The sequence below is a fragment of the Mirounga leonina genome, unplaced genomic scaffold (genome assembly GCF_011800145.1).
Source record: "Mirounga leonina isolate KUSES-001 unplaced genomic scaffold, KU_Mleo_1.0 Mir_200, whole genome shotgun sequence".
In the NCBI taxonomy this organism is placed as follows: Eukaryota; Metazoa; Chordata; class Mammalia; order Carnivora; family Phocidae; genus Mirounga; species Mirounga leonina.
The window spans coordinates 14,614,655-14,639,936 of record NW_023270503.1 but is presented as its reverse complement, the minus strand read 5'-3'; the positions used below and the strand labels follow the sequence as shown (position 1 = coordinate 14,639,936).

General features: G+C 49.1%; 1 protein-coding gene across 6 annotated transcripts; it reads right to left on the bottom strand.

The window, feature by feature from the left end:
- Positions 1-470: 470 nt before the first annotated feature.
- On the bottom strand, positions 471-24,784 carry MTMR4 (myotubularin related protein 4). 6 transcript variants are annotated; one of them, XM_035026736.1, is made up of 20 exons: positions 24,468-24,560; positions 23,245-23,283; positions 22,456-22,631; positions 19,308-19,397; positions 18,834-18,950; positions 18,248-18,330; positions 16,324-16,484; positions 16,111-16,207; positions 15,817-15,930; positions 14,772-14,968; positions 14,384-14,512; positions 13,822-13,933; positions 13,131-13,326; positions 12,706-12,891; positions 12,457-12,627; positions 12,159-12,313; positions 5,057-6,455; positions 3,303-3,413; positions 2,982-3,070; positions 471-2,760 (listed from the first exon to the last, which is right to left on the bottom strand). In XM_035026736.1, the coding sequence occupies exons 3-20, from the start codon at positions 22,459-22,461 to the stop codon at positions 2,583-2,585; spliced, it is 3,591 nt and encodes a 1,196-aa protein (XP_034882627.1). In that variant the 5' UTR covers positions 22,462-22,631; positions 23,245-23,283; positions 24,468-24,560; the 3' UTR covers positions 471-2,582. The 6 variants fall into 6 exon arrangements, with proteins under 6 accessions (XP_034882627.1, XP_034882628.1, XP_034882629.1 ...); XM_035026737.1 differs by lacking the exon at positions 24,468-24,560 and adding an exon at positions 24,743-24,784 and having other exon boundaries at positions 22,456-23,283; XM_035026738.1 differs by lacking the exon at positions 22,456-22,631 and having other exon boundaries at positions 24,468-24,590.
- Positions 24,785-25,282: the final 498 nt, after the last annotated feature.

Sequence of the window (25,282 nt, the reverse complement as noted above, 5' to 3'; positions counted from 1 at the left end):
ACTGCTTGTCTCTCCAAAATAAAAATGGCGATGGGGGGTATGGTATCCTGAGTAAACGATTCACCTTTTACATAGTACCATTTTATATGTTTTTTTAATAGACCTTTTTACGGCAATATTTTGCTCAGGACAGGTTTACTGAGAACTGAGGTGCCTATGAGGAGGGAATCGGAAGAATATAAATACAATCCTGTGTGCCTGGTCAACCAGCCGGTGCAATTTTAGACATTACACGGAAATAAAGCTCACATGAGATAGGAGAGAATGCCACAGTATCCATAAGGATAAATCCCTATCCGATCCATAAATAAGAATATAGCAGGTGCTGTGCTGATAAAAAGAAAGGTCCATTTAGAAATGGAAATGGTTGGGAGGAAGGAGTATGTTTCAGTCCTTTCTTGTGGTCAAAGAAAAAATGACTATCAGGCTTCTTAGAAATTAAAATGAATAAAAAGGCCCAACAAAGCAGCACTAATATAGAGATTTTATTTAAATTGTATTGAGTTTTTACAGCACATTGCATGTTTGTCACAACGCAACTGCACAGTTTGGATTTTTGGCCACATCATGTCACTTACACCCACAAGAGCTCTGAAAGGAGTATTTGATGAATACATCTGAGCTGAGAGCCCAGAGTCTCTCTCCAAGGCCATGCAGTATGTTCACTGATGGGACAGTCCCTCAAAACAGCCACACAAAAGTAGACAGATAGAGTCTCCTCAAATGTTACCAGTCTTACTCCCCCTGAAAATGGGCAGAGTGAAGTGCAATGAAAGTCAATTTAATTAAAAAGCCACTCGCAACTGGCAGTAAATTTTAATGATTGAGAAAATGCTTAGGAGAATTTTACATATCAGAGACAAGGAATAGTTTGTTACTTTTTCAGTGATCTCAGGAATTTCCCAGACACAAATCTCCATTATTCAACTCCATTTAAACAAAAAAAAAAGTTCTGCTAGGCTGACCTAAATACGCCAAAACTTTTTAGGTTACATCCATGACAAGTATAAAAGCACAGATGCTTCTCTGTAGGACTGAAGAAAAGGTCAGGACAAGTAACAATTCTTGTTCTAAATGCAGATCCTAGTTATTTTCAAATGAATTTTTTTTTTCTAGGAAGCAACATGAAAGTAGCAGTTAGACAGACAGCTACCATAGTTTTAAAACAGGATAAGTAAGCCTAAGTGTAATTTACCTTTTATACACCAATGGATTAAGGAAAATGTATAAAGGAAATACTAGTGGTTTCATTACAGGTCAAGGAGACTATATCTGTCCCAACCAAAGTACATGGCTATGTCACTGTATCTTTTGGTTAAGTGCCACTGGTACATATTAAGATGAAACAAAACAAAACAACAACAACGAAAAAAACCAATGTTTGGTCCAAATGGACACATTTTCTCTCCCAATTTTGGTATCAAGGCTTTATTCTCTTCTGTTTGGGTTCCATTGTTAAGTGCACAGAAATAGACAGCAGCATTTGTACTGAAACCCTCACATACCAAACAGCATATTCTAGGAGGTAAAAACCAAATGCTAAATTCTACCCTCAAGGTGTCAAGTGTTCAGGATAAGAAGCAGTGTGACCCAGAGGAGGCAGCAGCCAAGGGAAAGACAACATGAGGGAAGTGGGCAATGGAACAACAACAAAAAGAAAACCATTGTTTTATTTTCATGCCAGGAGAGGATCAAGGTGTAACTCCTGTGTTAGCACCAGGACAACTAGGAAAAGTCAGGCGCAAAGGGCGGGCACAATCAGCAAATATTTGACAAGGATCATTTCTGCTTTTCCCTTCTCATTCTTCACAGTGCATACCTTAAGAGCTGCCACTGAGTAACAGAGACTACTGCCTTCACAGCTCAAAATAACTGACTTTTGCCAGAACCGAACATCAGCAGAGTTTTCCTCTGCTCCCAAAAATGTCTCACTCCTTAGAACTGTCCCTCTAAACTGAGTATTCACTGATGCTGGCTGATGAGCCAAGTGAAAAAATACAGCAAAACCTCCACTTGCTGAACCAGTCTTTAAACCAAACTCCACAGAAAGACAGAACTACTGCAACTAGAGGGAGTGCCTCTAAAACTGAGCCTTCATGCACAGACACAGAGCACAGAGGAACAGGTTATAGTTCATTTCAAATAGGATAGAATTCCTATCTTATATACTAGAATCTGCTTTTTTCCAGGTGGAGGAGAGATGGATCTGTTTATCACTTGGAGTTTGGTTATACATATGTCTCTCTATTGCTGTTTGGGGCACATCATCAGGCAGTATCTATGAAATCATCATCTTGTGACCCCCAGGAGAAAAGCGGGAGTCACCAACTCAACATTAAGCTTCCAGACTCTGGGTCTGGATCCAGGACCATTACCCCAAGGTGAGGGTCTCACCAGTAGAAGACCTCCTGCCAAATTGGAATTCCTCTGCTCCAGTCTCATGGTACCAAGGAGGATTTCTCAAGATGGTATCTTTGAGCTCTGTGATTTCATGACCCATACCAAGGAACCTTCAAAGCTACACCTGAAGCAGATCCTCCCTTCAAACCTGCTAAAATTGGACAGGTCATCTCCTCTGGCATTCAGCTGGAAGCTGTAGCAATGGGTTTCTTCAGATGTTGGCTCATGAGTTCCCTGGCACGAGATACTTGGATGTGTTCGTAACATGAGTTACAGACGAGAACTGGGTCATAGAGTTGTTGATCAGGAATGGGCAACTTCAGGTGGCAGCAGCCAGCACAAAACACATTCCCACAATTTCTGCCAAAGCACAAAGAGGGAAGAGTTCATCAGAAATGCCCATATACTGAGAACGAATAATACTCGAAAAGGCCTTACGTGAGTAAATAAAGAGAAAAGTTGGGCGAAAACAAAAAATCGTCCCTATAAAGACATCTCCATTTTCAGATTAACTCAACTTAGCTCATATACATGTACGTCGCTGTGTTATGAGCCATAAAGAATCCTACAGAATATCTTACCTGCAATGGTGTCTTCGTTTGGCCAACCAGAATTCACAGTCACAGTTATAGCAATGTGATGCCATATGGTCTGGAACCCAGCGAGTCACCTAACAGAAGGCACAAAGAAAAATTCCAGGTCCTTGTCAACCAAGTGGAAGAGCAACACTGCAACAAGGAAAGCATCTCAGGAGAAAACAACAAGGTCTGTCTTTATAGTTGGCCACTACTTGCCTAAGAAGACAGTCATCTAGGAGAGAGCTCCGTGTATAGCATGTCACTCATCTCTGAGAAATATGAGAACTCAGTGCCTCACGTAAGTATGCATTTGCCTGCACATACCTCAGTCTCTTTCTTATCAACAGGTTCCCAGCTTGCTTCTGAAAGGCAGTCCTCACTGTGATCAGAGCCAAAATCTTCTGTATCACTGCCATCTGACTCCTTCAAACATGTCTGAAGAAAAGGCAAAGATATCAACACCATCTTCACCATCACTAACCTTTATTGTTTACTATGCATCAGGTACTATTCTAATTACATTACATGCATGTACTTCTTTAATTCCTCCCAAGAAGCTTATGATGTATACTATTATTATTATCATCCCTATTTTACAAATAAGGAAACTAAGCATTGAGAAAGTCAAGAGATAGTAAGTAGTAAGCCTGGAATTTAAACCTACTGCAGTTGACCCTTGAACCACACAGGTTTGAATTGCATGGGTCCACTTGTATGCAGGTATTTTTCAAGAAATACAGTATAGGACTATGTATTTTTTCTTTCTTACGATCTCCTTAGTAACATTTTCTTTTCTCCAGCTTACTTTACTGTAAGAACACAGCATACAGTACATCTAACATACAAAATGTATGTTAGTTGACTGTTTATATTATCAGTAATGCTTCTGGTCAACAGTAGCTATTAGTAGTTAAGTTTTGAGGGCTCAAAGTTGTAAGTGGATTTTTGACTGCACGAGGGGCCGGCACCCTTCACCCTGCATTGTTCAAGGGTCAACTGTACTTTGGCTTCAGACCCATGCTCTTAACCAATATGCTTTATCACAGCGTGGAAATATTTCTCATTATATTCTAAACCAGGGACTCACAAACTATGGCCCAGAGGCCAAATCTAGCCCACTGCCTGTTTTTGTAAATCAAGTTTTATTGGAAGACAGCCACACTCATTTATTTATGTATTGTCTATGGCTGTTTTTGTATTGTAACAGCTGACCATCCCATCCCAGCAAGCAGACAACAGGCAAGTGGGGATGTCTTAACAGGAGGAAGGGAAGTGCCTGTGTTCATGACAGGATACTGTGGCCAAGAAGCTGACTCCTAGAAGCTCCCCAAGAACTGTGTCCCCAAACTGGAGGACTCCCAACACAGCGAAGCCTAGACAGTCCTCACCATCTCTCACTTGGGCTATTCCAAAACATATTAACCAGCCTCCCAACGTGGGTTTCAACTGCCTCGTCCACTTGACACACTACTGCTAGAATAATATTCTTAAAATACAAATCTGATTATGATAGTGGCCAAAAATGGTGCTGCCTTGAGGGCAGAATCCAAGCAAGAAGGGATCTCCAGCTGACCTTTCCAAACCCTGTCTACTTCTCTAATATTAGCTCCCACGTCACTACCCAACTCCCTCCCGCATGGCCCCAGCACACCTGTACATGCACGTGGACACACACAAACACACACCCTACCCCTTTGTTCAAGCCATCCCATTGGAGTACTTATTGCCTTCATGCTTTTGAGAATGGTATTTCCTTTTCACTGTCTACCTAGAATATGACAAATTCTTCAGCACTCAGCTCAAACATTATCTTCTCAGGAAAGCCTTCACTCCACCCCGGACCCCAACACCTGATGCTTCCTTCCACGGTAACACTTAAGACCATCATTCTGGTTGTCTGCTTATCTCTCCCAATACACCGTGAGCCCCTTGGAGAGTGGAGACTATGTCCTTCATCCTACAGCCCAACCACCTAACACGGTGGCACACAGCAAGTACCCAATGAATAAATGTTGACCGGATAGAAGGCTGGATGGATAGAATAAACGACTGGATGGATAGCAGCGGTGAATACTTACAAAATCATCCTCATAGTCCATGGGGGGCTCTGCTGGAGGGGCACAGCAGTGACGGATGTCCAGCCTCATCTGAAGCTCACGCACTTGTCGACGTAGCTGCTCCACCTCTTGCTTGTACCCTGCTTCAATTTGCCGTAATCTATGTTGGATCACATCCGTGGGAAAGGGGAGTCCATCATCATCCAGGTAGAGCGGAGGCACTGGAGAAGGGCAGCTCAGTGGAACAGGCTTTGTGCTGGAGACCTGCTTTGGATGACCGGACAACCACATCCGGTTATTTTTTCCTCCTGGACCAGTACAGTGTCCATTGGAATGACTAGAACAGACTGGTGACTTCACCCCTTCTCTCTGAGCCCACTGGCCCCCAAAGCAGGGCCCTGTTGCCCGCACCTGCTTGTTGCTTGACCTCTTGCTACAACAGCCATAGGAAAGCAGCCGCCGAGGGGGGGTCTCCCCACTTGGGAATGAAGTCACCATTCCTTGGAAGCTGTCCCAGTTGGATCCTAAAAAAGAGAATTCACTGATCTGGCTCTGAGAAATTGGCTTTCGGGCCAATTCCAGTGGCACTTTCCCAAAGCGAGGATTTTCCAGTAACGGCCCATTCCTATTATTCCCTCTTTTGCCAGCGTATTCCTCCTTATGAATCAGATCTGGCACAGAACTGGGCTGTTCCTGGTGGGAGATGCTTGCCACAGACCCCGGGGGATCTTGGCTGAGGAAGTCAGTGCTTGGCTCTGGAGGAGTCTGGCAGGTAGCACTCGGTGGGTTGCAAAGGGTGCCCAGACTGTGATCTGGAGCACATCTGGAGGGCACACCTAGCATGGAATCCAGCAGGGCCCGTTGGGGGGCACCTGTCAAGGAGTCCTGGGAAGACTCAGGAAAATCACAAACTCCATGACACTTGTTGGAACCAACTTCAGAGAGTGCATGGACAGCTGCTTTTTCAGGACAAGGTTCAGGTGGCTGCTCCGTGCCATCTAAAGTCCTGCTCAGCTCACTGTGGGCAGGAGGGTCTGGAGCTGGTGCCTTAGTCTCTTCCAGGACTTTGATCTCAGGATCAGAGATGTTGCTCTTCATCTCCTGAGGCACTGCAGTACTAAGCAGTTTGTAACTTGGAGAACAGCTTCTGTGACTCTTGAAGGGTTTATTGCTCAAGTAGTCTTTCTGGCTGCTGGGCAGAGGGGAAGGAAGACCCATTTCTCCTGCAGTCTGCTGAGGACCTCCTGCCCCAGATTCCACGAAGGTCTCGGATTCCTCAGGATTGCTATGCCAGGGCTCCAGGCCTACTCTGGCCTCCTGACAGTGGTTATTGAGGTTCGGGTCACTGGATGTGCGAGTCAGGGGGCTGCTTGTATCGCAGGCAGAAAGCAGATCATCCATAGATCTGGTTTTAGGTAATCTGGAATGACAAACACAACACCTCCTCGTCAGTAAATGGGAGCCACCTCCAATATATAGAATCAGACCATCAAAGCCAGAGTTCATAAGAAATAACATTTAAGATTACAAATAACCGATGTTCACTACAACAAGTCTAGTGTGCAAAAAGTGAAGGACATGAACTCTGTCCTCCAGAATCCAGGATCTGTCCCCAGCTTTTATCGGTCCTCACCCTACACAGTCTCCCTGGGCAATCTCAGCCACTCCCATGATTTCAATGCCTTCTATGCTGATGCCTTCTAAACCTACTATGCCAGCCAGCCAGCCAGGACTATACCTGAGTCTCAAACCTAATGTCCAACTGCTTCTATCATACACGGTAAAACAGAAGGAAAACAATTTTGGAGCTAGATGATATTGGTTCTGATACTGATTAGCCATATGACTACAAGTAAGTTATATAGCCTTTCAGACATGTGCTTTCTTCCTCTATAAAATGATCATCGTAAATTATACCTTACAGAGATGCTATGAGGATTCAAACTATAGGCAGACAACAAACTTTTTTTCTTTTTTAAAGATTTATTTATTTATTTGACAGAGAGAGACACAGCGAGAGAGGGAACACAAGCAGGGGGAGTAGGAGAGGGAGAAGTAGGCTTCCCACAGAACAGGGAGCCCGATGTGGGGCTCGATGCCACGACCCTGGGGTCATGACCTGAGCCAAAGGCAGATGCTTAACAACTGAGCCACCCAGGCGCCCCAGACAACAAGAAACTTACTAAGACTACACTCACAACTTGTCATTTTTACTACTTTCCTTATTATAAATGATCCCTTCATCACAGTAGAAACCAACTCAGTCTTTTACAACCACATAGCAGCAGCGCGTGCCTTGGAGTCCTAAGTCACCATGGAAACTTCCCCAAGTATAAAGCACTCAGGAGTTCTAGAGGCATTCGTGCACACCAAATGGGTAACAGACATTTTCAAGAATGTCTGATTTTTAACACATTTCAAAAGTCCTTAGAGCAATGAAAACTTCAGGGAAACTTGCCAGGAAACAGTGGAGACTTCACCAGACTCCTATTTTCAGATGCCTCAGTCAGTCCAGCCCATGCAGAAAAATTCCTCAAAGGTTGAATTAAAATACGGCTGATTTTTTTAAGTGTTTGGTTTTTGAAATGTACTGTGTTTTTTAAAGATTTTTATGTGTGATTTTACTTTTGTGATCAATTTTGATTTTTATTTTGTTCTGTTTTGTGGTATAAAATTCCAGGAAGGCAATAACAGTGGTTGTGATCACAGTCTCTGGGGTCCCATAGCCTGGGCTCGAATCCCAGCTTGGTGATTTTTTAACTATGCGACTTAACTTCTCTAAGCCTCAGTTCCCTCATCTATCAGAGAAATGTAATAGTACCTCTTAAAGCCGTCATGAAGATTAAACAAAATCCATTTCAAAGCACATTGCTCAGTACTTCCCATATTGTTGCACTTACTGTTTACTTATTTATCTCCTGCTTTGAAAGTGCTCTGAGGGCAGCACTGTGTCTTATTTGAATCCCCAGCACCAGCCAATCAAACAATTTGAGAAATAAATAAATGAGCTTAAAATCTAAGATCAAGTGTCCACTGCTAGGTACCAACTGAATGCAACAGACCAGTGGGGTTCAATATTTGGTGTACATTAGGAGTTCCTACAGATCTTCTAGATATACAGACAACCAGGCCCATCTAAGACCTATGAATGAGAATGGCCAAGAGTGAGAACCAGGCACCTATATTTTTAAAAAGTACCACAGCTAACTTTTGTCTTTTTTTTCCTTTTTTTGTTTTACTTTTTTATTACGGAAACTTTCAAACATACAAAAGTGGACGAGTATGAAGATCTCCCATGTACTCTTGACCCAAATTCAACAGTATCAACAGTCTCCTATCTTCCACAGCTGATTCCTACCTGCACAAAAGATTTAATCAATAATGCTGGTTAAGGGGCACCTGGGTGACTCAGTTAAGCTTCCGACTCTTGGTTTCAGCTCAGGTCATGTCAGCGTCCTGGGATCAAGCCCTGGGTTGGGCTCTGCCCTCAGCGAGGAGTCAGCTTGAGATTCTCTCCCTCTCCCTCTGCCCCTCCCCCTGCTCACCTGTGCGCTCTCTCTCTCTTTTTTTTTTTTTATAAGATTTTATTTATTTATTTGACAGAGACAGCGAGAGCAGGAACACAAGCAGGGGGAGTGGGAGAGGGAGAAGCAGGCTTCCCGCTGAGCAGGGAGCCCGATGTGGGACTCGATCCCAGGACTCTGGGATCATGACCTGAGCCGAAGGCAGCCGCTTAACGACTGAGCCACCCAGGCGCCCTCTCTCTCTCTTTCAAATAAATAAGTAAAATCTTTTATAATAGTAATAATAATGCTGGTAGAGACAATAATGACTGAGGAGTCTAGAACAAAGACAATTCATCCTGCTAGGGTGGTCAGGGAAGACTACACAGAAAGGGTAGGATTTGAGCTGGGTGTAGCAGAATGTGTTGAATTCAATGGAAAAAGAGAAAAGAGCTCAGGGCATTTTTGATCTAGGGAAAGGTAGAACCAAAGGTAAGTCAGGTCAGGTATTTAAAAAAGCATTTTTATTTGCATACTACTTGGTCCTCCAAATCCAACTCTCCATCTTGAATTGCCTATAGTATACCTTCTCTTTGCTAATATTTCAATCCCAACCTGCCTGTATCTCCTCCTCCGGCCCAGACTGATTCTTCTCAACTTCCCAATGTCTTTGGGTTGGTACCAATATCCACCTAGTTTTTAAGCTCAAAGACTTGGGACCTGTCTTTGACAGGTCCTCTCTACTCTTCACTTCTACCTTCCCACAGTCACTCCATAGTCTGCTAATGACTTCTCTACAAAGTTTCTGATTTTAATCCTTTCTCTTTTCCAAACTCCCCTCTTCATATCTGAATTACAATAGTGTTGACTGATCTCTGTGCTTCCAACTACCCACCTCACTGACTCATTCTCCAAAAATCCTGTTGTCACCAGGTCACAATGACTTCCTACAATGACTTACTATTGACAACTGAATCTAAATAAACTCAGGATAATGTTTATTTTATATTTTTTAATATGTAGGGGTTTTTTGTTTTGTTTTGTTTTTTTAAAGATTGTATTTATTTTTGAGAGAGAGAGAGCACAAGTGGGGGAGAAGGGCAGAGGGGGAGCCTCTTGTTTGTTCATTTAAGCATTTACTAAAGCACATATTATGTGCCAGGCCGAGCCAGATGCTAGAGACACAAAAAAGCCAAGGCTCCTGCCTGGTCTTTCATGAAAACTTCTCTAAGTAAACAGTCACCAAATGATCCCTTTTTAACTTCTCATTTCTCCCAATAGCTTTGAACTACACACATTCTTATTTGCTTAGATGCTAACTTAGAACTGATCTCTAGCTGTCCATGTCTGTCTTATTATAGCTTTTAAAAAGTATCTTAAATGGGATCAATATCTTCTCTTTGGTATAGCCCACAAACCTGTACAGTACTAGGCAGCTAGTAGGTATTAAAGAAACATTAACTGAATTGAAAAATCAGATATTAGGGGCACTTGGGTGGCTCAGTCAGTTAAGCATCCGACTTCAGCTCGGGTCTTGATCTTGGGGTCCTGGGATTAAGCCCTGCATCAGACTCCCTGCTCAGTGGGGAGTCTGCTTCTCCCTCTCCTTCTGCCCTTCCCTTCACTCATGCTTGCTCTCCCTCTCAAATAAATAAAACCTTTTTTAATTTTTTAAAAAGATTTTATTTATTTATTTGACAGAGAGAGAGCACAAGCAGGGGGAGAGGTAGAGGGAAAGGGAGAAGCAGGCTCCCTGCTGAGCAGGGAGTCCAACACGGGGCTTGATCCCAGGACCCGGGGATCGTGACCTGAGCCCAAGGCAGAGAAGTTTAACCAACTGAGCCACCCAAGCACCCCAATAAATAAAATCTTGAAAGAAAAGAAAAGAAAGATTAGATATTTAAGGCAGTGATTATTAAATGGGTGATAGAACTTAACTGAGAATTTGATAAGTTCTGGGCCCTCTCCCTGGAGAAGTAAACTTATGAACCTATACCCAAATTCTGAATAGTATGGGGAAGGAAGAAAATCACAGAATTCCTGAAACCTATCCATGGGCCCCTGACCATGGACTCAAGACCCTAAAACCGATAATTTAGGGTGGTAGGATTTTTTTTTTTCCTTTATAATATTCAACTAATAATTTAAGTTATATTTTCACTTTAAGAATCCTCCACCAATAAACAAAGATCAAAATTTTGAAATGTACATATCCTTTGAACCCAACATTTTCATTTCTAGGAAATAATCTGGCAAAAATATTAGCACAAATGCAAAGATAACACATATAAGGTAATACTACTGAATGGTACACTTAAATGGTGTACAGATGGTAAATGTGTGTATTTTACCCACAATTGTTTTAAAAAACATATACATAGTTAAGAATGTTAATTAAAGCACTCCCAATAACAATTAAAAAAAAAAACAAATCACCTAAATGACCAATAGGAAACTGGTTATATAAGTTATGATACACTCTAATTTTGGACTCTTATATGTGTCACTAATCAATAAAACAGCTTTAGGGGCGCCTGGGTGGCTCAGTCGTTGGGAGTCTGCCTTTGGCTCAGGTCACGGTCCCAGGGTCCTGGGATCGAACCCCGCATCGGGCTCCCTGCTCGGCGGGAGGCCTGCTTCTCCCTCTCCCACTCCCCCTGCTTGTGTTCCCTCTCTCGCTATGTCTCTCTCTGCCAGGTAAATAAATAAAATCTTTTAAAAAATAAATAAAACAGCTTTATATGTGCCTTAGAGGGGTGACAGCCTAATACAACATGGGAAAAACAACTTGCAAAAGAGTATGCAAAATATTCTGTTTTTGCATCTTAAAAAATGTTTTTTTAAGAAATCAAGAGTCGGAAGCTTAACCGACTGAGCCACCCAGGCGCCCCAAAAATGTTTCTATATGAGATTGTGACGTGTGGCTATATCTATATAGAAATAAACATCTGGAAGGACAGGCACCAGAGTGTTAGCAGTGGACACCTGTGGGAGACAAGGGTCTGAGAGGTAGGACTTTCATTTTCTACTTTTACACTGTTTGACTTTTTTTTAACTAGGAACATGCAATACTCTTATAATGTAACTAACATCCATTCTACTTCCCCCAAGTACTTAGCCAGAAGATAACTTTAACTTTTATGTCTGCCTTTAAATGCTGGCCTTTTTCTGAGGGAGAATGGGAAGGCCATCCATCTTCTGGGAACCCACTTCCCTGAGAATCAGATGCTTCCAGAAGCTATTGCTGCATATAGCAAAGGTCACTACTAAGATAGCAAGTGCCCCAAGGTCTTCTATCAGTGAACATACATCAAGACCATTCCCACAAACCTTCCTGAACTAGTCCTTTCTGTTCTTTTCCCCTCTCCCCTGCTTGACTATGTCACATGGGGTGACAGCAGCTCCAGGAAAGAAGGTAACCCATCTTATCTTAAGAGAGGACCTTGAAAACACACAGAGTGCACTCCAGGTTAGCTACAAGTCGTGAGCCAAGTTTCTCCTTCAACTGAGTCAAGAAGTTGCTTTTAAATATCTTATGAAAGCTGGAGAACATGAGGCGAGGCACAAGGCAATCGCTGCCTTCCCGGCAGAGAGGAGAGAGCAAGGAGGACTCTTCGTACCTGTCCAGAGAGCGGCCCGAAAACTCCTGGCTCTGAGCCACCGGGGAAAGGTAAAGGTCCATGGTCTCCTCCCCGAGCGGACATGGAGATGATGCTGGCAAATAAACAGCTGTCCAGAGGTGCAGGGCCCGGACGTGACACACAGGATGCAGGACCTAGGGAAGCGGCCCCATACCAGGGTTTTGTGAGCTGTTCCAGGTCCCTCTTCCTTCTCTCAGCCCAACGTTCCCCCCACTACTCAGCCCATTCTCCCTGTAGGTCTCCAAGTAGCACATACAGGACAAGGGTGGGGACTTACCATGTCGGAGCCAGGTGTGTAGAGGAAGTTATGGAAGTTCTTATTGCCAGCTCGCAGGAGAGCCCACACAGAGCAGGTCCGCTTGTAGATGTTGCGCTTCTCTCGCTCACAGGGGTTGTTGGCCAGGAACGTGCCATAGAGGCAGGAGTACGTGTGCTGCACCAGCTTGACCTGGAGGGCCGAGACAGTTGGCACCTGGGAGCCTCGGCCACCTGCCCCCCGCCCCTGGTCACAGGCTTTAGGACTTACCAGGAATGCTTCATTAAACTCAAACAGGCAGGGAAACTGCTTGAGCAGCTGATGAACAGAATCAAGCCACTGGAGGAACACCGGGCATTGCTCATTTTGGTCCTCTGCATTCTCCTGGTGGCCGCAGCGATCTCCAAACTTGTGCCCAAAATCTAGCCAGTCAGACTCTACTAAAACTTGGAAGCCCTACAGAAAAGAGAGTCCAAGCATAGGGCCTTTCTGGAAAGGCTAGTGTGCTACTACTCCCCAGGGGATGCCCGAAGCACGGAGCTGGCAACTTCAGAGAAGAGCAGAACTGACCCTAGAAGGGGACTCAAAGCCACCAATGTCCTCTACTCAAAGATCCCCAAGACAGATCCAGAGGGCCCAATACCTTCCCCACCCCCCTTTCTCTCTGGTCTTTCCCACCCAACCCCACTCAGTACCTCCAGCGTCCTGTAATATGGGTCCAGTAGTATCTTGGCCAGGGCTACGATCTGTGGCGTCCGGTCCCAGCCATCCGAGCAGTGCACCAACACGGGCCGGCCTTCCCGGTCCACGGTATTAGCCACGAGCACGGCTGCCTTGAGCATCACCGACAAGTGCTGCAGCCATTTGGTGCTCTCCAGGGCCGACAACCAGCTACACGAGAGCAGAAATCAAGTCCGTCACCAAGGGCGCTGAGGCTCCACCGGTCTCTCCGCCACCCACGGCCAGCCACACCGAATGAAGTCCCCAGTGAGGGCTGAAGCCAAGGGGTCCAGGCTGTGGCCTTTCTGCCAGGAGCTATCTGGCAGGAAGGTAAAGAAGACAAGACCCGAGGCACACAAGAGACTCAGGACCAAGGGAGGAACAGGAAGCGTCGCGTGCACGTTTAGCCATCCTTCCCCCAGTTCTCTGTGTTCTTTACATAGGACATCGGATCCAAACCAAAGGAACCCGGTGTACTGTGGCCGTTCCAAAGTGCTGGCTGAGGAGCAGAAGATGTGCTCTTGGAACTGGCCCGCTGCACCAGGCCCTCGGGTCTCCCATACCTCCACACTTCCCATCTCCCCAGCTCATCTTCTAAGAACTAGAAGAACGGGGTGAAGGACAAGACGAGGGAGGACGGAATGGGGGCAGGCAGGGACCACCTACTTGCTGGGATCCGGCATCTGGCTACACACAGCCCGGAGGTACTGGAAGCTGTTCCGGATGGCATGGATGTTGGCCATTCCCATGAACACAACCTCACAGTTGGGGTAGTATTCTGTAGACATAAAGATGAGGGTGGAGCCTAAGAGCGTGTCCTAGAAACAGGCATCCAGGACAAGAGTGGTCCCTGTGGACCAGGTTTCCCAGGCTGGGCGGACCACTCCGCTCTGGATGCTTGGGGGCCATATGTTAACAGTAGTAACGAGGATATTAATGACAAGTGATTGTCATAGTACTACTAGTAATGACAACATATAGTAAACTCTCAATATACAGTGGCTGCTCTAGGTCAATAATTTTTGTTATCATCCCCATTTTACAGATAAGACAATAAAATTTGGACAGATGCAGCAAATGAGCCATCGCTAGCTAAGTGGAAGAGTCCTAATTCCAAGCCAAGTTTGTTTGGCTCTTTCCACTACACAAGCTGCCCCCAGGCCCCTCCCCACCGAAGCCACCCAGAGCACAGAGCAGCTACGGGGTGGGGGGCGGGTAACAGTCATACCTTCGCACTCACAGCCTCCACCCTTGGCCCGGTTGGCCACTGCCGCCGTGTAGGATCGAGCGTCCAGGATCAGCAGCTTCTGGGGGGCCGCTGTGCTCTCCACTCCAGAGCATGCAGTCAAGGAGGAATCTAAACACAGCAGGGAGAAGACCCCGGGTCAGCCAGCCCAGCGTCAGCCTACCCTGGGACACTCTCTTTCAGCAGAGAAGAACATACAACTGGAGATTCCTGCCCGCCCACAGCCTCCCAAAGGGCAGGGACCCCGGCACCCTGTGTGTTGTCTTCTTCCTGTCCTCTCATGGGGGGGGGGGCGGGGCATGCTCCCTGAAAGCCAAGGAGGCCAAGGTGGGGGCTCTCCAGGGGGTCAGCACCACCCGCAACACCTTACCGAAGTCAGTGTCACATGCCTCGCTGGCATCACTATTCCCAGTGCTGAGGGAGCCCCCAGTGGCCCTTGTCCCCGGGTCCAGGGCACAGGCTTTGGCGATGGACGTGACCAGGTACTCATCATCGGCATTGCGCCAGCCCCACCAGCTGATCTCCGGCTGGCTGCAGCGGGCGATTGCAGCCCCGTTGCGCAGGTGTCTGACGAGACGGAAGTAACCATCATGCCCTTGCCGTCTGCAGCCCCCAGCGGCCCCCCAGGCCTACCACCAGAGCCGACCGGGGCTACCCATTCACCCAGGCTGTGATACTAGCAACTAAAAGCCCTTGACATATCTAGAGGGCTCTACAGTTTACAAAGCGCTGTCACACACATTTCTCAAACGGTCTCTGTGTTCCCAAGGTGACCTTGGCTTCTTGAATCTGCACAGCACCTGCTCCAGGTACAGATCCCAGCAAGAGAACAAGCCTAAGCCCATAGCAGAACAACTCCTAACCTCATAGCTGCTATCTCACTCTATTTTAGCTACAATGTTCTAGTGCAGGGGATCGGCAGGCTTTTTCAGTAAAGAAACAAACAATACATGTTCAGCTTTACATGTCACAGCCTGTCTCTGTCACACATTCTTCTTTCTTTTTGGGTTTAAAAAAAAAAAAAAGCAACCGTTTAAGAATGTAAAAATCATTCATAGCGCTGGGCTGTACATAAAACAGGCTGCAGGCTGGATTTGGTTCACCGGGCCATAGTTTGCCATCCCTGTTCTAATGCAACAATTTACACACACAACATTGTACACACATTGATGCAACATTTTACACACACACACGCACACATGCACACACACACACACATCCTCCGAAAAAGTAAAGTGAATGTATTCTCCAAAAGCCTCATCTTTAGAAGAAAAGAGCTAAGGCAGTTTTTGATTGGAAATTATTTCATTTCCTGCAGGTGTCAATTCCCAGCCAACCAGGCACAATCTCCACTTTTGACTCCGTCCTTCTTGCAAAACAAGTGTCCTCCCTGCTTCCTGTCCCCTACTGCTCACCTATACACAACCACGGGGATCCGCTTCCAGGAGCGGAAGGAAGCCACATTCTCCAGCTCTTTGTCTGTGATCCACACAGGAACCAGCAGCTTCTGGGGGTAACTGGGGCACAATCTGTGAAGAGACCAGATGGGGTCACCAAGAGTGATCTAAGGCCTGTGACAACAAGATCCCCAGGGGTGGCTCTGTGGGAAGAGAGACCAGGAGGCCTCCTCTGTCACAGAACCAGGGGCTCGGCCCAGCGAGGTCGGAGTCTGGATTGGTATTTGGGTTCTCCACCCCCTGCCCTCTCACTTGTAGTTGCTGTTGATGTGGGAGACTCTCCAGACATTCTGCAGATCAAAGCCCATCCTCGTGAGCTCAGCCTCCTGCCGACATCGTATGTGCTCTCCTGCAACACAGCCCCCGTGCCTGCCCGTCAGCCTCCAAGGGCGCCATGTCCGTGGGCGGAGGAGGGCTAAGAACCAAGAGATAGGAAGTCTCCCAAATAAAACAGCCTGGCCTTACCTGGCTGACACAGGTGGGTATGCTGGTCCTCCTCTGTCAGCCCCAGGCACCAGGCATGGTAGGCGAAGGCAAAGAGGTCTTCAGGCTTGGCAGGTCTCGCGGTGGCCCGGCTTAGCCGTGACAGCCACTCTTGGCACTGCTTGAAAGTGGAGAAGTGGCACCTGCCAGGCGAGAAGCCACAGACTGAGACAAGAGACAGGTGTGCCTTGGGGCCATAAGGGTCAAAAACAAGGCCACAGGAAGGATGTGGGGAGGAGAGGCTTTAAAGCAGGAGGGAAAGCATGGGGACCCTGGGGAGGACCAGGGACACTGGCCAAGAGAACTTATCTTTGTGACAATTGTCTTCCCAAGAACTCTAGTCCTTGGGACATACTTATCCCTTCGAATGGAGACCTACCACTTCTTACATCAAATCTAAACTCTACCACATGTCCCTGAATGTCCTGGTACTCCATGTTCTCTCACGACTCCTGCTGAAGGCAGGAGTCCTGTTCACACCATTCCTGTGTCTTTGTTTCTTCACTTCCTCTTGATAACGCCTCCTCTCGGCCAAGCCACATCCTACTGACACTTGGAAGACAGTTCTGGTCCCCCATCTTCTTTGAAGCCTTCCCAGCCCACCCAATTTTACAGACCCCTTCCTCTCTCAGTCTTAATATGCTTAGAGTATTAAACAGTTTTCCCACAGCATATTGCCACTGTTAAGTCTTCCTTCAGCAACTAGACCTCAACCTCCTTGAAGGGAAGGCCAGTGTGGATTCTCCTTCTGAATCCCTACAGACCTGAGCACATGACAGATTCTAAACTGAACACTCTTTTAATGATCCTTGGAGTCATTCCAGATTCCTCTTTCGCTCATATCCAATCTGTCAGCAAATCCTGTCATCTCTCCCTTCAAAAATCTGAACGTGTCCCGCCATTTTGGCCACTGCCACCCCAGCCAGGCCACCATGCTCTCTCACTTGGCTCACTACGAGAGCTTCTTAACCAATCCCTCCGCTTCTGCCCTTGCCTTTTCGCCTGACCCCCTCCCATCTATTCTCAATAGAGCAGCCAGAGCGATTCTATAAAACATTAGATCATATCTCTCCTTTGCTCAAAACCCTGCAGTGGTTTCTCATTTCCCTCAAAGTAAAAGCCAATCATTATGACACTCTGACACCCCCCTTACCTCTCAGCTCTTATATCCCACTACCCTCACCCATGTGCACTCCACTCCAGCTACACTGGCCTCTTGGCTATTCTTCCAATATGCCAGGTACAATACCCACCTCAGGGCCTTTGCACTCACTGTTCTCTCTGTCTGGCACCCTCTTCACTCAAATATCCACATGGTCACTTTCTTCAGGTCTTGACTCAAATGTCACCTTTTCAATGCAACCTTCTCTGACCCTATTGTTTAGAGCTACAACCTTCACCCCCATAGCACTCCATATCCCCTTTCCCTGCTTTTTCACCTTTACATTTACTATCATTTAACACATTTTACTCATTATTTACTGCTGGTAACTACCCATTGGAATATAAGCTCCATGAGGGCAGGGAATTCTTTCTACTAGTTCCCTGCTGTATCCCCTGTGCTTATAACAGTCTGCCATAGAGTGGAGTGCTCAATAAATATATGTTAAGTGAGCTAATAAATGAACCCACCATCATGTGAGCTCTACATGCCAATCCTAGGTGCCTTCACTACCCTATTTAATCCCTATGACAATTCCATGAGCTATGCATTATCCCATTTTTTCAGGTCAAGATACTGTGGGTCAGGAAACTGACCTCCCAACCGACAGAGGGTTTCTACCTTTTCTTCCTCATGGGGAAAGTGAGACAATATTTTTCCTTCTTGCTCCAGAGAAACCCTGCATCAGAGACGTCTGGGCAAGACTAGGGCCAGAGGACCTGAGTGTAGCCCCACTGTTCTCACCTCACCACCTTGGAGTCCTTGCAGGCAATGTGCAACTGGAACATATCACGGCTCTCCACACTGTCAATCATCCGGAGGGGGACCTTTAAAGGAAGGGCAAACTAAAGCTCAGATCCCCACCCCAGCCTAGATGGGGATGTATCCAATACAAGGAAGGAAGCCGATATTCACTGAGGGCCAGTTAAGTGCCTGGTAACTGTGCGGGGTCCTCTACCTATGTGACCTTAAAGAATAATCACAAGAACCCTGCAAAGCAGATATTTTCACACCAAATTATTCCGAAGGAAACTGAGCCTCAGTTGGGTGGCTTAACCAAGGCCACACGGTTGGTAAGCGGCACTCTTCCCAACAATGCCACTGTGCCCCTTAGAAGGGTCAGCAACAGAGTAAGGGAAGGAAGAATAAGAGAGAGGCAGGAGGACAGACCCACAGCCAGGAGAAGGAGGCAGGAAAACAAAAAGTTAGCGAGAAAAAGAAAGGAACCCCAACTCTTTGGAGACATGATCAAGTCCAGCGCTGGAGCAATCCCACCTCGAACCAGGCAGGGATTCTGCCTTGGGTGCGGGAGAACAAGACAGGAACTCACGTTGATGACAGAATCTTTGAACTTGATATGCAGCCGGTAGTTGGAGATGGCAATGAGGGCATCGGCTGCCCGGCCCAAGAACTCCACTCCCTCACCCTGCAGCACTGTAAAGGGCACCTGTCGAGGGACAGAGGAACCCTCAGTCCAGAAGTGAGTCATCCCTCCATTGCCCTCCCCAACCCCGACCTGTGGGATTCCCTCGGGAAAAGCTGGGCCAAGGCGAAACAGCAGAGTCTTCTCCACGGTAGCAGCACCAGGCAACGGCCACACAGGAAAGCTGCCCTTCCTTCCCTGGGGCCAAAGGCTCCGTAGCGCGCGCACACACAGATTCCCCTCCCTCTGGAGACCCGGAAACAGGAAGCCAAAGCCCCAGGACTAGATCCCCTTGGAGATGCTGTTTGTAGGGGAGGGAAGGAAAGGTCTTTTTAACTGGGCAGAGAGCTCCCCCACCCTGGGCCCCCAACTCCTCCTTACCTGCAGGTTCTCCTCCTCTTTCACTAGTTCCTTGGGGGGGAACAGATCCTTGGCTTGGATGTACTCCAGGCTGGGGGGCCCCTCCTCACCCTGTGGGGAAAGCCTCAGCCCTAAGTCACCAGGCTCCGCTTGGCCCAGCAGACCTCATTCTGCTCCCCTCCCCTCAATAAACCTGCACAGACCCCCTACACACTTATAAAGGTTTGGTCACCAGAGGAAGGAAAAGGGGCCTGACTTGGTGGGAGGGGAGAAGTGGAGGGGGTGCTCAAGCCTAGTCAGCCTAAGGGAAGAGTAAGGTCCGAAGAGGAACTGGGAGTCTGCACTCCTCGAAGAGCAGCAGAACCAAATAGAACCAATATTTCCCAAATGGAGGAAGAGAGAAAACTAAGAAAAAGAGAGAAAACAATGTGAGGGTAAGACAGAAGTGGGAACGGGAGGTGCTGCCCTGAGAAAGAGGAACCAGGTGTGGCAGCTGGATATGGGGACAGGAGGGAAAGCGGGCCCCTAAAGCCACAGACACTTCAGTCTGGTAGGTGAAGGAGACAAAGAGAAGTGGTTTGGGGGATTCAGTCCCATGCCTCTAGAGGGCCTTCAGGGATGCTTTCAAAAGGAGGATGTGTTTTGGAGCTGAGCTTATCTTCCAGTTAGGCCCACACTGCTCAAGAGCCTCCCCCCCACCCCCCACCCCTCCACCTACCAAGCAACCTGCCCTGCCTGCTGATAAGAGGGGAATTCCTAAGGAGAAGTAACTCCTCTCCCAACTACCAGGGAGGGGTGAAGAGGGGATCCACGGGTCTGGGAGAAACCAGGAGACTCAAGGAAGGCCAGGGGAGAGAGAGAGGAGGCCTGGCAGCCACCCACGGGGGGTGGGGGTGGGGGTAAGGAGGGGAGGGGTGGGAACATCTGAGAGGACAGATGGGGGAAGCTGGGAAGGAGCATTAAGCCAGAGGGGGGGAGGAGGGAAGGAGGGGAGGACTGGGAATGATGCAGAGGTACGGAGCCCTGCAGAGGCAGGGAAGATGGAGAAGAGAGGCTGTCTGGGGGACAGTCAAGGAGAAAAGACTGGCGTGTCAGGTGAGGTATGGAGTGGTGGAAGGGGGAGGGGAGTGGAGCCAGGGAAACAGCTCAGACATCCTGTGCTCCCCGACTGGCCCCGTAACATCCCAGACCAGCCACATCCCACATCCCCAAGCAAGGATGCTGCGGGTGGGACCAAGATGGAGAGGCGGAGGTAAAAGGATGTACCCCTGCAGGGCGGGGCCTGGAGATCTGCAGTCAAGGGCAGTGGCTGCGGGGCCAAGATGGGTCACAGAATTTCCAGCCCCCGCTTTCCATAATCCCCGGCCCCCGAAGATGAAAGCAAGTCCACGAAGGAAAAGGGAACCCCCCTTCCCCTGCCAGGGGCCACGAGAAGGGGGATGGGCTAAAATTCGGAATCGCCAAGGGCTGGCCCTGGGCGGGGCTGCGGGTGCAGCAAGCACTGGGACCCCCGGGCCCCCGCAGGCCAGGCTAACACTTACGAAGCAGCTGAGCATGGAGCAGGAGACGCGGGCGGTCAGGCTCATGGTCGCGGGCGGTCTGGGCCAGCGCACATGTCCCCGGAGCCGCTGCGCTGCCCGCCAGAGCCGGGCGCCCGCCGCATCCCGGCTGCGGGGCCCGCCAGGTGCAGCCGCGGCGACCAGGAGGCGAGCGCGCTGGCGGCGGGGCCTCGGCTCGGCTCCCGCGCGCCTCTTCCCTCCTCTCCACAATGGAGCGAGCCCGGCTCCGCCCTCCGGCACGAGCGCGGAAGGGAGGGGAGCCGGACGAGGGGAGCGCCCGGGGCCGCGCGAGGAGGGGCGTGGGGGGCGGATCCTCTCGGCCCCGCCCACGGCTCCAGGCTCCTCCCTCCTCGCGGCCCCTCGGCGGCGTGCGAGGGCGTCCTCAGGGGACGTGTGGGGGCTTTCGCAGTCTGGGCTGCGGGACTGCCCCCAGACCGCGTGAGAGGGTGAGGCAAGCCCTCCTACATCTTTTCATTTCCCATATTCTCAGGTGAGCCGGCCCACACCCCTCTTTTCACCCTCTGTCCCCATGCTCTCCCCACTGAGTTCCCCCAGTGCCTGTCCTGAATTCCCAAGATAAAGCCCACCTACGGTTTCAAGGCTTCCTCTTTTCCCTAAAACCACCACCCGCCAAACCCCTGTCCACCAGTGTCCTCCAATCCCTGACGTCACTAAATCGCACTCCCTTTTTTTGCCCCTTAGAACAGACACTGGTCTATGCCAGGTTGGTCACACCACACTCCTGAAAGGGAAGTTCTCTAAGTGTTTTTATTCCATGGCCCCTGCCCAACCCTACTCCTTCAGCTCCATCTCCCTTTGTTTCACATCCTCTGAAGTCTGGATAAGAAAGTCCTTCTTGGAGAAGAATTTTTTAGGCTGGGAAAGAGAAGACTGGAACTACAGACCACAAAAGCTATGCAAAAACAAAGAGTAGGGTATGGAGGGAGTTGGGTAGAGGGCCAAGGAATAAGGAACAGTGAGGCTCAACGTGTCATCAAGAATCACAGAAGTTGCTGGTCAGAACCCCACACTTCCTGTGCCTGGTAACTTGCAGAAACCAGGGCTTTGGTTTTGCTTTGGGGGTGGGGGGGGGGGGAAATAGGAGAAAACCTGACATTGTATTAAGCATCTACTATGAACCAGACAGGTTTCAAACATTATCTCACTAAAACCTTTCTTTTTTTTTTTTTAAGATTTTATTTATTTATTTGACAGAGCGAGAGAGGGAACACAAGCAGGGGGAGTGGGAGAGGGAGAAGCAGGCTTCCTGCAGAGCAGGGAGCCTGATGCGGGGCTCGATCCCAGGACCCCGGGATCATGACCTGAGCCAAAGCAGACGCCTAACGACTGAGCCACCCAGGCGCCCCTCACTAAAACCTTTCAACTCTCCAAGAATTAACCTGTTTTGCTGGTGAGAGGTCAGGCTTAGAAAGAAAATATGCGAGTTACCTAAGCTATTTAAATGGTGGTGCTAGGATTCAAAAATAGACTCGGCTAACTCTGAAGCCCATGGTCCTTTCGGAAAGTCACAGAAGAAAAAAGGAAGGGGGCTATTAGTGGGTGGGGACCAAGACCAGCAGGCTTTCTAGGAAGAGACCAGAACCACATACCCACATGCCTGCGGAGGGAAGGAGAGGTCCTCTCACCAACTGAATTCCTTAACCTGCACAGGGGACACTTGAAGAAACTGAAAAGATACAGCCAGAGCAAGGGCCTGCAACTCTCCGCTCTCTTTTCATCTCACTGCCTCCTCCTCCGAGTTCTCCGGGGTTAGGTAAGGGGTTCCCTGAACGTGAGATGAGAGAAGGGCATTTCCAGTTAATGGAAGGTATACAGGATCATTATCACCCCCACCCCCATTCCCTGCGCAACCCAGTGATATTCGGGACCCCTTGAGGCTGCTCTCCTGCTATATATCCAGTCAGCTGTGAGTGCAGGAGCTTAAAAGACAGCAGCATCTTAGAGCTGGAGAAGCCCCACCATTTTGGTGGAGTCACTCCTGATACAGCACCCACAATATTCGAGGGGCCCACTAGGAAATGCAAGGATCTTGAGATAAAGGAGGCCTGGTTTTTCAGACCAGAACAGAGAGCTTCCACCAGGGACCCAAGAAAAGCAAGAGAAAGGCCATTATGAAAGGCTAAGAGAGCCAGTGGTAGTATAGGGAAGGCATGGCATACATAGCATGTGCAGGAAAAGACTTCTAGAGGCTTCCTGTATATTGGCTGATGTTTTGCAATCTAAAGAAACCCTAATTTATTTCCAGGAGAGATGAACGTGTTTAGAGGCTGAACAGAGTAGCATGGAGCTCAAGGTCCAGGAGAGGTAGGGCAGCTTCACAGAGAAAGACAGAAGGATTATAGAAAACACAATGGTCTGAGGAAAGAGAGAATACTCACCATTCTACTGTGGTGAGGGTCCTGGCTGTCTGCTTCTTACTGTAAAAAGACAGAAACAAGATTAAAGAGCACCATTAACATTACCTTAGAATCAGCAAATGCCACACATCTGCTCCTAACCTCTACAGCGAATTTCACAGAGAATCCGGCCTCTCCACAAGTCCCCGTGCTAGACAGAGGCAATGTGAGCTACGTGGGGAGAAAGCAACAAGTGATTCTGCAGGGCATGGAGTTGGCCACAAAGTTCTGGAGCAGGAATGAGTGTCATCCAAGATTATTCAGCAGAACTCAAGGGTCCCGATTCCCAGACCAGAAAGAGAAGAACACTCCAAACACTGTTCTTTTTGGGAAAGCAAAAGAACTGCCCACTCTGAAAAGAGAGGCTGCCCAACCAGGACTTAACTTCTGGCCCTGGAGGGACATGAATCCACAGGAACGCTCTGCCAGCCTCTAAGTCTGGGAGTAGCACCCACCTGACCTGTTTACTGGGGGCAGAGTCCAGAGCAGAGGACAAGAGGGAGGGGACCACAACCTGTGAGCAGAATGCCTTCTGGCAGCAGGACTGAATAGATCTGCTGAAAGTATTTGGCACCAAGTGGGATGCAGGTTTGTGGGAGGAGGCCACAGAACAGGGACAATTAGGCCACCCCAGGCCTCAGAGTCAGTACCTGTCAAATGGGCCCAAGCAACAGAAATTCAGGATGGGCCTCCTTGGCCCACTTCGGGAGCCAGGCCCAGGTTTTACTGACACTTTCTTTCATGCCTGCTATCCGAGCTCAGGAGCAGTCCAGCAGTGCCCTGCGGAAGGCCGCGGGGATAAAAGCCTCCATCTGTGGTCCTGCCAGCCTCCCTGATCACAGCCCACCCGTCCTCACGGGGGAGCCAGCAAGAGGCAAGCCAGAGGTGCTGCCTCACCGCCCACTGGCACGCAGCCTCAGGGAAATGGAGGGAGGGAAGGAGGAACAAGGACCAGGGCTGGGATGCCCAGGGCTCCCGGACCAAGGGGATCTGGCCCCGGGCCGGGGAGGGGGGGGGGGAGGCGGGCCAGTCTGGCAGGAGAGCCCAGGTGTCCAGGTTCTAGAGGCGGAGCCTAAAGATTCGGAGGCGGGGCCCAGAATGACAGAGGGCGGGGCCCATGAAAGCCGGAGGGGCTGGGGCGGGGCGGGGCAAGACGTGGTCGTTGCGGTTCCCAGACTAGCAGTGCACGGGGCACGGTGACTCACCCAGGCGGCGTCCGCCCGACTCTCCGAGGCCGCGCTCTCACCACTTCCGTCTCCCCCAGCTGCCGAGGCCGCGCAGCTTCGACCCCACCACGGTGCCTCTTTCCCCAGCCAATCGTATCTCCGGTCTGTGCCCGCCCTGGCCAATAGCCACACCAAGTCCCGCCCTGCCCCCACCACGCAGCCGCCGCCCTCACTCTTCACTCCGCTCATTGGTCAAGTGGGGCAGACGCCCTCCCAGCCTTCAGCCTATCGGGTGCCGAAAGACAAGACAGTACCTGGAGGGAGGAGGCACGGCCCCGGAGAGGAGGCTCGGCCAATGGGAAATCACAGCGCGTCCCTGCGGCAGCCAATGAGAGAGCAATAAAAGGGGGGCTGCTGGATGAGGCTCCAGGGGCCGGAAGTGGGGGTGGCTGTCGCCTACTGGTAGCGCAATTGGAGGCGGAGCCTTGTAGGGGCACAGGCCTTACAGCCACTTCCGGCGACGACCACGCCTTGGGTGTAGTTCTCAAATAGATCCCCGGTGGCACCTTAGTTTGTCCATTTCCAGTTTTTGGTTTCGCTGCGGTTATCTCGTCCCAAACCCGGAAAGGGAGAAAAGACCCCGCAGGCTAAGAGAGGAGGGAGGCCTGGGCGCGACGTTCTGTCTTCCGTCTTCTCCGACTGGAGGCGGGAGTATCCTCTCTTCTGCGTCGTGACGGGTTCCTCCGACCCTTACTTTGCATCAGCGAACCGACCGTGCCGTCCTTCAGGACCTGCATGGTGCCGTCAGTCCCGAGTAAAGATCTCTCACTTGAGAGATATGAAGTCTGGATCTC

Bases quoted from the DNA above. Each gene is read 5' to 3' on its own strand.
- MTMR4 (XM_035026734.1), bottom strand. From the start codon at position 20,872: ATGAGCCTGACCGCCCGCGTCTCCTGCTCCATGCTCAGCTGCTTC. The intron at 16,208-16,323 runs GTAAGGCCAGGC...GCTGTGTTGCAG, and splicing joins TACCCACCTGTGTCAGCCAG to GAGAGCACATACGATGTCGG. The intron at 14,513-14,771 runs GTAAGGTGTTGC...TGCTGTGTTTAG, and splicing joins GGCATGTGACACTGACTTCG to ATTCCTCCTTGACTGCATGC.